Raw genomic sequence first — 15,993 nt, forward strand, 5'->3', positions numbered from 1 at the left:
ATATATTCTATGTCAATTTGTTACTCCTGTTGGTTTTTATGATCTTGATAAATTGATGAATGATGGGGGAAATGAAGAGTTAGCCTAATTTTTGTGTAATTATTTCTTCACAGCAGTAAAGAATGATACTGAAAGAAAATTTTGCTACCAACAGCTTCCGGTAACATTGAGACTAATATATACCATTTTCCAGGTATATTTTCTGATATCTTTGAATACTTGGCTTGCTAGCATTACTGTTTTGGATAACTTAGTAACCATGTGGTTTTTTGTATAGGAAATGGCTAAGTTTGAAGAGCCAGACATTCTTTTTAATATGCTCAATTGCCTGAAGATTCTTTGTCTGCATGGAGAGTGTTTATACCTTGCCAGAAAAGATCACCCTCAATTTTTAGCCTACATTCAGGACCATATGTTGATTGCAAGGTATGTCTTCCTAACGGTTTATTTTGTTTGTTTATATATTAAGCTTTAGTTGTGAAAATTCAAGTTAGATTAAGATTTACTGGCTTGTTTGGGTTATTTTTCAAGCCAGGACAGCTCGATTGCCTATAACTGCTTTTATTTTCCTTTTTAGTCTAATTTAAAAGTACGTTAATACAAGGAATGGTAATTTCCATTTGCCAGATACTGAATAAATAGAAAAGTGAAAATAAAAATTATTTTATGCCTTTCACTTGTTAGATGGCTTAAGAATATAGAAAATATAGAAAAATGCCCCAAAAATGTTAATATTTACCTAGTATAATTAAGGACTTACCTACCTTCTTACTTAAAATAGAACTGCTAATAGAGATCTAAATCTCTCCATATGCTATCTGATAAGTTAGTTTTTAGAGACTGGTAAGACATTTGGAAAATTATAATAAAACGTTACCCTAGATTTACAGTGTTTTTCCTCCTGAAAACCTTAAAATAACTCTTGCAATCTTCCTGGAAATAAATCAGAAACATCCTTATTTTATATGTATGAGAATGAGTCAGTAAAAAAGGAAAAGATTGGTTCAGGTTAACCTGATGACAAATCACATTAAGGCTCTATCTTTCTTTACTCATTTTGTTTATTTATTTATTATTCATTCAACAAATATGAGGGCTTATTGTATACATTCTTGTTCTAGGTTCTTAGGGAATTTGCAATCTAGTTTGGAAGGGGTGAATCCAATATAGAGAAAAGGTGACCATCTAATTTAGTATTCAAATTTGTCTACATTTGAGAGTGAAGAGAGCTGGTCTTCATAATAACCCCGAGAGGATGAATATAAACTTGACAGTCTTGGTTAAACTAAGATTCATATTCATGTATGTGTACGTCACTGTCAATCCAAGGGAATGTGATAAATGACTGCTTGATACAGCTTAAAGGTGGGAGAGAGCATTTCTGGATGAATGATGAATGATGAAAGGCTCTGGAGACAATACTGCTTGAATGGGCATTGAGATAACGACAGAATTTTCATTGGTAGAGATTTGAGATGGGTGGGACATGTTGTAAAACCTGGGAATGTCAAGAGCAAACAGATGGGAGACTTGGAAAGAAGGGACCAGAAATGAGCAGGGCATACTTGGGGGATACCAAAGCTTTATTTTATTTTTATTTATTTATTTTTTTTTTGCTGGATGGTGTGGATGTAAGGGAGTAATGGAAAATGAGGCTGGAGAAGTAGGTTGGGACCCAAGTATGCAGGGCCTTGAAGATAGGGATTTTATTTAATGATGTTTGGAGATCCATGGAAGACCTTAAAATAGAGTCAGAGATGTGCTTTACTAGAATGAGTATGGAGAAAAGAGAGATTTTTGGAAACATCCAAATTTAAGAGAGTGCTAAGAGCACATTGCAAAGGCTTACTGAATATAAACACACAACGCAGAACTTTCTTCTGAAAGGTTTGTTAGAAGAGGAAAGGAAACATCAGATACTTAGAGAGAAAAGGGAGTAGACATTAAGGATTTTTAGGATAAAGAAAATCTGAACGGCCAGGCGCAATGGCTCACACCTGTAATCCCAGCAGTTTGGGAGGCCAAGGTAGGCGGATCATGAGGTCAGCAGATTGAGACCATCCTGGCTAACACAGTGAAATCCCATCTCTACTAAAATACAGAAAAATTAGCCGGGCGTGGTGGCGGGCATCTGTAGTCCCAGCTACTCCGGAGGCTGAGGCAGGAGAATGGCACGAACCCGGGAAGCAGAGCTTGCAGTGAGCCGAGATTGCGCCACTGCCCTCCAGCCTGGGCAACAGAGCGGGACTCCGTCTCAAAAACAAAAAACAAAAAACAAAAAACAACCACAAAAAGAATATCTGAACATACTTATGGTCAGTGGGAAAGGGCCAGAGAAAGTAAACAGTTAGTGGGCCCAAGTTTTGGAAGGCAGGAGAGTGTGCGATCAAGAACAAAGGGTCGGCCGGGCGCGGTGGCTCACGCCTGTAATCCCAGCACTTTGGGAGGCCGAGGCGGGCGGATCACAAGGTCAGGAGATCGAGACCACGGTGAAACCCCGTCTCTACTAAAAATACAAAAAATTAGCCGGGCGCGGTGGCGGGCGCCTGTAGTCCCAGCTACTCAGGAGGCTGAGGCAGGAGAATGGCGTGAACCCGGGAGGCGGAACTTGCAGTGAGCCGAGATCACGCCACTGCACTCCAGCCTGGGCAACAGAGCGAGACTCTGTCTCAAAAAAAAAAAAAAAAAAAAAAAAAAGAACAAAGGGTTGGGTGGAAAACAGGAAGAATACCCTTTCCTTTGAAAGAAGATACATTTTGAGGAAAAGAGAAAGTGTTAAGGAGAGTTTATAACAGCTGACTTAACCCTTAAGAATATTAAGGTGTTGATGTCTTCTCCTGAGAGGGGGATGATAGACATTGTATTGGGAGCTTCAGGAACATGGAAGAGAGTACCAGACAGCCTGCATGAGGAAAGCATGCAGGCTTTAGGTTCGGCTGAGGTAGCTAGCACCAGTTTGCAGTGGACCAAGTTAGTAGGGATTTGGGTTTCTTTTCCTCCAGTGCTCAGCAGCCTGGGAGTGGATGAGAGCAGATGGGCAAAGTGTCTATTCAGGACCGGGGACTGGTGATATGGTTATGATGGAAGCTCAGAGGGATGAGGATTCCAGAGTGATGAAACAGTTGTCTCTGGAATCCATTCTACGACTGGATGCAGATGAAGCCGAAGAATTGATATTTGGGAGAGGAGTATGGAGAAAAGGGCGGAGGAGTCTCAGTCAGGATGAGCTGGGGGATGGGGGGAAGTGGGGTGTTCTCAGCCTTATAGAGGGGAGGTCAGCATCTCATCCAGCAGAGTAAAGACAGAGGCCACTGGGGATGAGGAGGTGTGAATGAAACTGGGGCTTGATCCACTGACGGCATCTGCAGAGGCCTGCTTGAGGAGCAAGACTGAGCTAGGTCCCTAACTGACCAAAGAATTGGGAGAGGACCCTGTGCGTCAATGTCATGGGTTTCAAAAGAAAGAGGCTGCTAAGAGGAGGCCTGGAGGAAGTCTTGGGAAGCGAGGGTCATTTGGCCCAGTGAAGACAGGAGTCCAGACTCATTGAGACTCTGGACTCTCAAGAGAAAATCTCAAGGTCAGGCACAGTGGCTTATCCCTGTAATTCCAGCATGTCAGAAAATGGAGGTGGGAGCACACTTAAGGCCAGGAACAGTGGCTCATCCCTGTAATTCCAGCATGTCAGAAAACGGAGGTGGGAGCACACTTAAGGCCAGGAGTTTTAGATCAGCCTGGGCAACATAGCGAGACCCCATCTCTACTAAAGCAAAAAATTAGCCAGGTATGGTGGTGGAAGCCTATAGTCCCAGCTACTCAGAGGCTGAGGTGGGAGGATTGCTGGAGTCCAGGAGTTTGAGGCTGCAGTGAATTATGTTGGTGCCATTTCACTCCAAGCAATAATAAGAAATTGTGTTACCGGAAAAATGTGAGGTTCCAGCTAAGTGAGGAAGGGGAAGCTGCACTAGTTACCTAGGCTTCTGTAACAAATTGCTGTGAACTGAGTGACTGAGTGGCTTAAAATTACTGAAGTGTATTCTCTCACAATTCTGGGGGCCAGAAATCTGAAGTCCAGGTGGCAGCAGGGCCGTGTGCCCTGTGACAACTCTAAGGGAGGAGCCTTTCTTGCCTCTCGCCTGGATTCTCATGGCTGCTGGCAATTGTTGGCATTTCTTGGCTTGCAGCTGCCTCACTCCAGTCTTTGCCACGTGGTCTTCTTCCCTGTGTGTCCCTGAGTGTCCCTTCCTCTTCTTACCGGGGGACTAATCATTCATTATATTTAGGACCCGCCCTATCCAGTAGGAACCCATCTTAACTGATGACATCTAAATAAGGCCCCTTGAGGTTCCGAGTGCACATGAATTTTCAGGGAGCGCTATTCAGCCCACTAGAGAAGCATACCATGAGAAAGGTGGAGGATCTACAGAAGTTTCTTCCCTAGAAAACAGGGATTCTGCAGCTGCAGTGGGAGGAAGAAGCTGGGGAAAGGGAAAGGGTAGACATGGGTGACCTGGAGTAGGGAAGAGTAGGAATGACCTGGAGGGAACAGTGTGAAGTTTGAGACCATCAGTAGATCTGGACGAAAGGAGTGAAGGAATGGGGCTGAGATTTAGGCAGACACTCCATGAATTCAACATGGGAATACAAAATGGACATTTTTTTTTTTATTGTGAAAGCAACCCCCCAGAATGTACACGTGCCAAATGGACTGTTAGTGCCACGGGACCACCCACTCGGTCTTTGGGGTCCATAGTCCAGGCTGTCTCCTTAAAGGGCCAGGTTTTCTCCGCAAAGTGCCACCCTGACACAAAAACCATGATGAACAATGAAAGGACCTGTGGAAAACTTACTCTGCTTGTTTCCAAACAAGTCGGCCCTAGAGAGCTGGGAAAGCCGAATGGGACTGGCCGAATCCTGGGTTTTGTCATGGAAATGGTTTTCTAGCAGGGCTGCCTGGTTTGCATTCTTCAACTAAACCGGAAGTTCATGAAGGCACAAATTATGCCTTCTTTTTCCTTTGCACTCTTCCTGGGGCCTATTGTGTGCTCTGGAAGCATCATCATCCTTGTCATCATGATAGTGGTAGCAGCTTGAGGTTTCTGCATACCTACTAAGTGCCATGCTTTCTGTACATCTCATTTAATACAGCCCACACTGGGAGGACACGAAGGTTTAGAGAATTTGCATGTGGTTACACAGCTCATGAATGGCAGGGTTGGGATGAGATCCCTATTTGTCTGACTTCCACTATTTGGATTAAGCATACGGCGTTTAAAAAATCACTCCTTTTCATTCTATAGCTCTGGTATGCCTTCTGAAAAACAGCCAACTGGAGTGGCTGGTACCTCCATATGTTCTCTGTAAAATGGAGATGGCACGTGTCACTCTTCCCCTCTCTTAACAGTGCAGCATGAGCTTTGTAAAGTCACAAATACAGGTGACCCTTGAACAACGGGGAGGTACAAATGCTGACCCTTGTGCAGTTGAAAATCTGTGTCTAACTTTTCTCTTCCCCAAAACTTAACCTCTAATAGCTTCCTGTTGACCAGAAGCCTTATGATAACATAAAGAGCTGATTAACACATATTTTTTATGTTTTATGCATTATTTATTGTATTCTTACAATAAAATAAGCCAGAGAAAAGAAAATGTTATTGAGAAAATCATAAGGAAAATGCATTTACAGTACCATACTGTGTTTATCAATACCGTAAGTTTATGCCATCTGTTTACAAGATGAATTGTGTATTTGAAAGGGTGAGCAGCTGCAACTGCAGACTTCAAGCTATGGTACATATCAAGCAATTCAACTTTTCTTAGTAATGTCGTGACTTTCGTTTGCTTTCTGGGAGCACTTCCTGCGTCACTAGTGGCACTTCGTATGGGACCCATGGTGCTAGTCAAGGTTTATGGTATTGCACTAAACACAATGAAAAAGATGTGAGAACTGCGAGGGATCACTTTTTACTGTGATTTGCAATTTACTGGAGAGAGGAGCTGCTCACACAGAGAGACAACACTTGAGCTCACCTGAATTGCAATAGGAGATGGCTACAAAATTATTACCGTAGTACAGTGTGTACCACAGTTGATTTTATGCCGTTATGATTTCATACTGCATCTTTACATTTGCTTAACATTCCTCTCCACTGTGAATGGCGCCATGTATGGTCTGTAAATGTTTGTGTGTGTAAGTTTTCATAAATCCTAACTCTTTATAATAGATTCATGTATAATTTATGGTAGTAAATGTTAAAATAGACTAGTAACTACATATATTTTATACATTCATGACACACCTTTTCTTTTTTTTTTTGAGACGGGAGTCTCACTCTGTCGCCCAGGCTGGAGTGCAGTGGTGCAATCTTGGCTCACTGCAAGCTTCGCCTCCCGGGTTCATGCCATTCTCCTTCCTCAGCCTCCCAAGTAGCTGGGACTACAGGTGCCCGCCACCACGCCTGGCTGATTTTTTGTATTTTCAGTAGAAACAGGGTTTCACCGTGTTAGCCAGGATGGTCTCGATCTCCTGACCTCGTGATTCATCCACCTCGGCCTCCCAAAGTGCTGGGATTACAGGCGTGAGCCACCATGCCCGGCCGACATAAATTTTCCTTAAATTTTTTCACTATTTTTAGGCTACATGGTACATCTGTGAACTTTTTAAAATTGTTGCAAATCTCCTAAAAAATTCAATATGTTTATTGAAAACAATCCATGTGTAAGTGGACCTGTACGTACAGTTCAAACCTGTGTTGTTCAAGGGTCAACTGTAGTTTTGATTCTGATATTGACTCTGGAGTCAAATAGAAAACAAAACTAAACAACAACAAAAACAACCAAAAGGCATACTTTAAATAATTGAAAAAAATGGAAACAATAATGTATTATTACTAAAATATATTATATTCAGAATTATTCCTGTAGAACTTGATAGAAACTCAGCTGAAACTGCTAAGGTGCAAGATGTTATCAGGGATCTCCTTCTCTGTCTTTTCCTCCTCCCCTTTCTCACTCCCTCCCCATCTCTCAGCCCAGCTCTGGCTTGGCTTCTGGAATGGAACTAAGTGTTGGCTTCTCGGTTAAGTGCAGGCTGTCCCTGTGAGATGGGAAGGAGGGTGATTGGCAGCTGCAGGCTGACATTGCCCTTTGTTCCTGAGATTTCAGAAGGAGAGAGAGCCTCTCTCTCCCAGAGTGCGTATCAGTCCCTGAAATAAGAGTTCAATTATTCCCATGCTTCAGTCATATGCCTTCTCCTAGCTAATCACTTTATTCAGGGTGTTGACGTTTGTTGATCAGCCTGTTTGTATTCCCCCTTGTGATAGAGAAGGTTGGGGAGCTTGACTGATGAACTGTCTTTCTTGGAGAGGCTGTTATTAAGAGAAAAAGAGTTGTTCTTTGACATCATAAGAGGCTGGGCAGGCCAAACCAACCAAACTTCCCAGATGCTCACTGTAAGAAAATGTTTAAAAATCACGTATTACTCCATCATCCTAACATAACTAATTTTGACTTTGTATATTACTGAACAGTCATTTATTTATATTGTTCACTTATATTACTGAATTTACATTATGCAGATTTTTAAGTTGTAAAATGTAATGTTAAGTAGAAGTGTTTTTCTCTAGTGTCACGTTAAGAGGACAGAGCATAGGAAACGTCTATCAGAGGATTATCCTCTTGTGGATGAGTGTAATTTCACCAAAAGCACCCCTACCCACCGCCTAGTAACTATGCTTGCCGTAAATTAAGAGGACAGGATCTTTCTTTGGAAAGGTTGTGATAACTGTCACCACTTTGCTTCTCCTTGATTTCCTAGCCTGTGGAGGGTCGTCAAATCCGAGTTCTCTCAGCTGTCTTCACTGGCAGTTCCTCTTCTCCTCCATGCCCTGTCACTTCCTCATGGTGCTGACATCTTCTGGACAATCATAAATGGCAATTTCAACAGCAAAGACTGGAAGATGAGGTTTGAAGCAGGTACCTCGGTGTTAGCTTAAAATTCATTCTGGGTCACACGGTACACATCTTTTTTGTCACGGTATCTTTTGGGGCACCTTCTTTCTTGTCCTTTCTTTTTAAAAGGCATTCTCCCGTTTGCTGGTCTCCTTTGGGGGTTCTGCTTTGAGCTTCCTCTCTAAAATAACAGCATTTTGCAGAGTTGTCCTTAGGGAGGGTGGTCCTGTCCGGGTTTGCGTCGGACAGACCCAGCTTATGCCTGTTACCCAAGTGTAACGATTAACTGCACCCATGTTTACTCCCAAACAGGCACTGGCTTGGATGCAGTCAACCTGTGAGTTTACTTGCATCAGAGTTATTGGGAATATTTGTTAAAATGCACATTATCTGGCCACATCCTAGAGCTACTGAATCAGAATCTCAGTGGGAGGCGGGGGTGATGCCAGAAATTGAGATTTTTTTCTTTTTTTTTTTTGAGACAGAGTCTTGCTGTGTCACCCAGGCTGAAGTGCGGGGGCATGATCTCGGCTCACTGCAACCTCTGCCTCCTGAGTTCAAGTGATTCTCGTGCCTCAGCCTCCCAAGTAGCTGGGACTACAGGTGCATGCAACCACACCAGGCTAATTTTTTAATTTTTAGTAGAGACAAGGTTTCACCATGTTGACCAGGCTGGTCGTGAGCTCCTGACCTCAGGTGATCTGCCCACCTTGGCCTCCCAAAGTGTTGGGATTATGGACATGAGCCACTGTGCCGGGGCAGAAATTGAGATTTTTAATAAGAGGTTCGAGAATCTCTGCTGTATACCCTTGCCATTGAGGGATCAGGGACCAAGTCTGGTGCAGCTTGGATGTAATTTCCTAGTAAATAGAGCAGCAAGTTATCAGAGTAATGTGGTAAGGAAGGAACCTGGAAGGGTTCTCTTAGCCTCATGTCTGCTGGCCCGCTGTCACCCAATCTGCTAGTAGTTCTATTCTCAGGGTAGTAGGCAGGGTTGGCATGCCACAGTGCAGCTTCTCAGAACAGTTCTGTAGGTTGATGTCTCAAAAGTTTGGCACAGAAATGGAAGTTTCATCAGTGAGGTAACTATTATACCTTTAGTTCAGTTCCTTAATATATGGCCACTTCAAAAAGTTCTTACTTTTTAATGCCCACAGGAATCTCAGGGGCTAGTGTATATATATGATAGCACATCATGTTGTGGGGGATTAGGATTAATTTTCTGAATCTTGGCTCTGGTTAAGTTACTTTTCTTTCTTTCCTTTTTTTTTTTTTTGGTTTGTTTGTTTATTTGTTTGTTTGTTTTGAGATGGAGTCTTGCTCTGTTGCCCAAGCTGGAATGCATTGGCATGATGTCGGCTCACTGCAACCTCTGCCTCCCGGGTTTGAGCGATTCTCTTGCCTCAGCCTCCTGAGCAGCTGGGACTACAGGCACCCGCCACCACACCCGGCTAATTTTTGTATTTTTAGTAGAGATGGGGTTTCACCATGTTGGCCAGGCTGGTCTTGAACTCCTGACCTCAGATGATCCGCCTGCCTTGACCTCCTAAAGTGCTGAGATTATAGGCATGAGCCACTGCACCTGGCCAAGATCATGTTACTTTTCTACTCAAGAAATTTTAATGGAGTTTTTTCAGTGCCTAGAGAATAAAGTTCAGACTCCTTAAACTGCCATTCGAATGGTCTGACTGCAACTGCAGACAGCCTCATTTCCTGTGCTTTTCTACACACACCGTTACTGTGTTCCCATTGCTTCCTGCCTCCCTTCATCCACGCAAGGGCCATTCTGGGCTCTCCACCTTTCATTCTTTTTCCTTAAGGCCCTACACAAATGCCACCTCCACGTGATCCACCTTCAAATGCCACCATTGAGGTCCACCTTCTAGGTTCCACCTGTGGAGAGTGGTTTCTGTATCCCGAGATCTCCCATAGCATTTTATTTATACCACACTGGAGGGATTTACAGGTTTTCTAAAGTTACATTTTAGTTATAGTTGTACATGTCTTATCTATTTTAGTCAATTTAACTTTGAAGTCAAGAGTTATGAGTGACTCCTCTTTCCGTTTACTTCTATCTCCTCCCAAGTGCCTAAGATATTTTCTTAGTGGTATACATATGTGTGCTTAATATGTATACATATGTATATATATATATATATTTTTTTAAATAAGTGAATTAGTGAATTTGTTGAATAAATTAGATATGTGCTAGGTGCTATGGGAACAATAGAAAGAAGTGTAAGAGCAGATTGCTGTCCTCAGGAGGCTTCCAGTTTAATTGATGAGACCAAACATAAGCATGTAAGAGGTTGGCAAATTATAAAAGGCATAAATATAATCAAGACCACAAAAGAAAATATGTCATATAATGAACACATATTGTGTTCATAGATAGCTCATATTCTGAGCATACAAATGCTATATGTAAATTAATGATATGCAAATAAGTAGTACTTTTACAGGAGTTCATGGGATGGAAAGGTCTCTCTAGGAGATCAGAGAAGACTTTACAAAACAGAATATCAGCAGAGATTCTCTAAGGATGGTAGAATGTCAATAGAAAGAATATTGTGGGCCAGGTGTGGTGGCTCATGCCTGTAATCCCAGCACTTTGGGAGGCCAAGGTGGGCAGATCTCTTGAGGTCAGGAGTTCGAGACCAGCCTGGCCAGCATGGTGAAACCCCCGTCTCTACTAAAAATACTAAAGTTATCTGGGCATGGTGGTGCCTGCCTGTAGTCCCAGCTACTTGGGAGACTGAGACATGAGAATAGCTTGAACCCGGGAGACAGAGGTTGCAGTGAGCTGAAATCGTGCCACTGTACTCCAGCCTGGGCAACAGAGTGGGGGACTCCTTCTCAAAAAAGCAAAACAAAACAAACAAACAAAATAATATTCTAGGCTGTCGCAACAGCTTAAGCAAAATATGGAAACATCTTACTTTGCATTGCACTATATTGCTTTACTAGCTATTGTAACTTTTTATAAAGCCATGCTTTAAGAGTGGCTGGAATTGTTTAACATTGATTTGCAGAATAATTAGAAATCTATGAAGTAAGGGTATATTTACAGCATGGAAGAAATACCCGGCTTCTATAGCCCCAGGAAATGTCTATCTGGTCTGCCGTTTCATACCAGGACCTACTAAGAGCAGAGTGGGGGACCCGAACCCAGAGCCAGGATTGGTGGGCACCTCCTACCTCTCTCTGTTATCTGCAGAGCTTCTATGGAATGGCCACAGAAAGAAGCATAGAGGCATTTGGAATATTTTGAAATATAGCTGAAAGTTAAACAAAGAGAAAGACCATGAAAAAAATGTAAAAGACAACCCAGAGTTAGAACAAGGCTGCGTGGGAAGAAAAAGTTCTGCTCTGAGTAGAAACAGTCTGTGCTGCACGGATGAAATGGAACACTCGAGATGGTGGCATTAGACTTTCCTGTTGGGGTTTAAAGTAAACTATATGGGAGATCCAGAGTTAACTTTTTCTCTGTGAGTTCAGTTCTCAGACTGGCTAAATAAATGCGTATGCGTGGTGCGTGTATATGTGTGTTTATTTACGTATTTCGCCTTCTCTTTTACGTTGCAGTGGAAAAAGTGGCTGTAATTTGTAGATTTCTGGATATTCACTCAGTGACCAAAAACCACCTGCTGAAGTACTCCCTGGCACATGCCTTCTGCTGCTTCCTGACGGCGGTGGAGGATGTCAACCCTGCAGTGGCTACCAGAGCTGGTCTCCTGCTTGACACCATAAAGAGGCCAGCATTGCAGGTGATATGTGATGTGTGTTACCTGCTCCGAAGGTGGTCTGTGCCAGCACTACTACAGCATTGCATTATTTGTCACATGTCCTAGTCTGTTTGACCTGCTATAACACAATACCATAAACTGGGTAGTTCATAAACAACAGAAATTTATTTTGCAGACTGTCTGCTGAGGGCCTGCTGTCTAGTTCCTAGATGGGGCCTTTGCTGTGGCTAAGGCCTCTTTCATAAGGGCGCTAGTCCCATTCATTAGGGCCCTGCCCACATGACCTAATCATCTCTCAAAACCCCACCTCCTAATACTATCATATTTGTGATTTAGTTTCAATAGGAATTTGGCAGTAAGGGCCTTGCATACATTTTCAGACCATAGTATCACATATAATATTGATGATGATGATGGAGATTTTTTTAACTGGAAGAAATATACCAGAACCACACCTTGCAAAAAGATCCCTTGTTGTTATTTGTTGATACCACTTTTTTTTAAAGAGACAGAGTCTTACTTTGTTGCCCAGGCTGATCATAACTCTCTGCAGCCTGAAACTCCTGGGCTCAAGTGATCCTCCTGCCTCAGCCTCCTGAGTAGCTAGGATGACAGGTATGCATCACCATATCCACTGAATTTTTAACTTTTTTTTTTTTGTAGAGACAGGGTCTTGCTATATTGCCCAGGCTGGTTTTGAACTCCTGGCCTCCAGCAATCCTCCCGCTTTGACCTCCCAGAGTGCTGGGATTATAGGCATGAGCTGTACTACCTGACCCATTTGTTGATACTTTCTTTTCAGTCTTTGTTCATATGCTGATACTACTTTGGACAGATGTAACTATTGCATAATGTGTGTATGTGTGTTTGTGTGTGTGTGGCAGATTTTAAAACTAGTTTGGTTTATCTTACACCACTTAGCCAGCTCCTGGGCTGGAGGCCCCTGTTGTTAGAGGCTAGATGCTAAGAGAAATCAAATAAATTATAGTTTTTTGCTTTGTTTTGTTTTGAGACAGAGTCTCATTTTCTTGTCCAGGCTGGAGTGCAGTGGTGTAATCTCAGCTCACTGCAACCTCTACCTCCTGGGTTCAAGTGATTCTCATGCCTTAGCCTCCCGAATAGCTGGGACTACAGGCTTATGCCACCACACCTGGCTAATTTTTGTATTTTTAGTAGAGACAGGGTTTTGCTATGTTGGCCAGGCTGGTCTCAAACCCCTGGCCTCAAGTGATTCGTCTGCCTTGGCCTCCCAAAGTGCTGGGATTAGAGGCCTGAGCCACTGCGCCTGGCCTGAATTATAGTTTCAATCAATGTAAAACATGAGAAGGTAAATATGCTACCATAACAAAACATCACAAATTAAAGCCAAGGAGACAAGAAATATGAGGCCTGGATAGAGTGGTATATTTATCTTACTTGGAACCTTTATTTTTTAGTGGTGACACCAAGTCTCAGAGAGAGAATGTGACTTATCAAAGGACACAAAGTAATTTAGTGAGAGAATCAAGACTAGAGTCTCCAAAGTTCTGATCTACTGTTTCTCCATGTTGCATCTGATTTATTATTTTGTTGTTATTATTAAACTAGTGATAGCAAGAGCTAACATTCCTCAGATAGCTACTGTGTTTCCAGGGCAGTGTGTTAAAAGTGTCCTGTTATGCATTATCTCATTTAATCCTCACAGTAACCTTTTGTGTGTTCTCATTTTACAGATAGAGATGCTGAGGTTTAGAAAGGTTAAGCCACCTTTTCAGAGTCACATAGCTAGTTAGCAGCAGAGGAAATTCAGCACTGATTCATAATACAGTCCACATACTTAACTGTGTATGTGTGTGTGTGTGTGTGTGTGTGTGTGCATGTGTGTTTGTGCATACTCTGTCTCCCAATCCAGTGTAAGCTTCTTCCTGCATTTTAAGACCAAGAAGCAAGGGCAAGCTTGCACAATCTGAAAGACTGAAGGGTTATGCTGCCTGTGGCAGATTCTTTTTTTTGTAAAATCTCCAGTTGACTTCTGAATAGTTCTTCTCTATTGATCTTACCAGGTACTTCTATGTCCTACCGCTTGCTTAGGGCCTGGAACATAGGAGGCACTCATTAGATGACAGCTGAATTAATGAATGGGATGTTTGGATGAATTGCAATGTCTAAATCTCGTTCTATTAAAAAGAGGGGGAATGGTCAACTCAAGGAAAGAGTTCTCAATCCATTCCAACTTTAATTAACATTCTATGTTCCACTCACATTCCAAGAAAACCAGGTGACTTTGCTTTTTTCAGAATCATGAAATTTTGGATTGAAAGTGGATTTCTAGACCATCTTTTTGTGTATTCTAAAATGTAGCTTTGAAAGTATGCTCCTCTTACTGGCTACAGACATTAAAACCAGATGCAGCCGGGCGCGGTGGCTCACGCCTGTAATCCCAGCACTTTGGGAGGCCGAGGTGGGCAGATCACGAGGTCAGGAGATTGAGACCATCCTGGGTAACACAGTGAAACCTCGTCTCTACTAAAAATACAAAAAAATAGCCGGACATGGTGGTACACACCTGTAGTCCCAGCTACTCGGGAGGCTGAGGCAGGAGAATTGCTTGAACTCAGGAGGCAGAGGTTGCAGTGAGCTGAGATCCCATCACTGCACTTCAGCCTTGGTGACAGAGTGAGTCTCCATCTCAAAAAACAAACAAAGAAACAAATAAACAACAATAAACAACAACAACAAAAAACCAGATGCATTGACTTGAGGGTATTTGGATTAAGTGGTTATTATTTAATGCATTAGGAAACCAATAGCATGCATTTAGTTCAGATTTCTGAATCAAAATTCGAGAGATATTCTACAATGAAGATAAATTCCTCTTCTACATTTTTCTTTCCTACGAAAACTTCCAATCAAAGAAGATTCCAGTGGGATCATTCTACATTATAAGTTTGAATTGAGTAGGCTGCCTTGTTTCATTGACTTTGCCTAGTATATCAGCTTTGAAATAACTTAGATGTTTATATCTGACTTTCTTCTTCTTTTTTTTTCTTCTCTTTCCCAGGGTCTGTGTCTTTGTCTTGACTTCCAGTTTGATACTGTGGTTAAAGACAGACCCACAATTTTGAGCAAGCTTTTACTCTTGCATTTTCTTAAGCAGGATATTCCTGCTTTGAGCTGGGAGTTCTTTGTCAATAGATTTGAGACACTTTCTTTGGAAGCCCAGCTACATTTGGATTGTAACAAGGAATTTCCTTTTCCTACAAGTAAGTAAAATGAAGAACTTGCTGTAAACCATTACGGTTCCATTGTGCTTGCCTAGACAAACAGAAGACATTGGCATGTCATTTAACTCCTCTACAGAGGATGCCTTGACCTCATGCACTCAGCTCATTAAATGCTTATTGAATAACTGCTGTAGTAATCCATAGATTTAAGCATATCCTGGCATTCCCAAGTCAGAATTCTTCTCTTTTCCTTAACCTATGATAACCATTTATGACTGTGTGTTCCCTAAATATGATTCAGTCATTATGTTTATAACATTTGTGAGCAATTTTAGGAAGCATATTTGCACCTTGCAAACACACTCTTGCATGCTTTCTAAATTTCAATAGTTTTGGGGACATAGGTGGTTTTTGGTTACATGGATAAGTTCTTTAGTGGCAATTTCTGAGATTTTGGTGTACCTGTCACCTGAGCATTGTACATTGTACCCAATGTGTAGTCTTTTATCCCTCACCCCCCTCCCACCCTTCCCCCCAAAGTCCCCAGATTCCATTCTGTCATTCTTATGCCTTTGCATCCTCATAGCTTAGCTCCCACTTATAAGTGAGAACATATGATATTTGGTTTTCCACTTCTGCATTACTTCACTTAAAATAATGGTCTCCAACTCCATCCAGATTGCTGTGAATGCCATTATTTCATTCTTTTAAATGGCCAAGTAGTATTCACGATATATATCTATCACATTTCCTTTATCCACTTGTTGGTTAATGGGCATTTAGGCTGGTTCCATATTTTTGCAATTGAAAACTGTGCTGCTATAAACATGCAAGTGCAAATACCTTTTTCCTATAATGACTTCCTTCCCTCTGGGTAGATACCCAGTAGTGGGATTGCTGGATCAAATGGTAGATCTACTTTTAGTTCTTTAAGGAATCTCCATACCATTTTCCATAGTGATTGTACCAATTACCATTCCTACCAACAGTGTAAAAGTGTTCCCTTTCTACCACATCCCCACCAACATCTATTATTTTTGGATTTTTAAATTATGGCATTCTTGCAGGAGTAAGGTGGTATCTCATTGTGGTTTTAA

General features: G+C 42.0%; 1 protein-coding gene across 4 annotated transcripts in view; it reads left to right on the forward strand.

Moving 5' to 3' along the window:
* Positions 1-15,993, forward strand: part of UNC79 (unc-79 homolog, NALCN channel complex subunit) — a 365,110-nt gene that overhangs the window by 242,014 nt on the left and 107,103 nt on the right. For all 4 annotated transcript variants that reach the window (NM_001194012.2, XM_077937833.1, XM_077937832.1 and 1 more), the window contains 5 exon segments: positions 114-193; positions 278-426; positions 7,814-7,971; positions 11,533-11,714; positions 14,734-14,935. In NM_001194012.2, the coding sequence (NP_001180941.1) occupies positions 114-193; positions 278-426; positions 7,814-7,971; positions 11,533-11,714; positions 14,734-14,935 (771 nt within the window).

This window comes from Macaca mulatta, chromosome 7 (genome assembly GCF_049350105.2).
Source record: "Macaca mulatta isolate MMU2019108-1 chromosome 7, T2T-MMU8v2.0, whole genome shotgun sequence".
Taxonomy (NCBI): Eukaryota; Metazoa; Chordata; class Mammalia; order Primates; family Cercopithecidae; genus Macaca; species Macaca mulatta.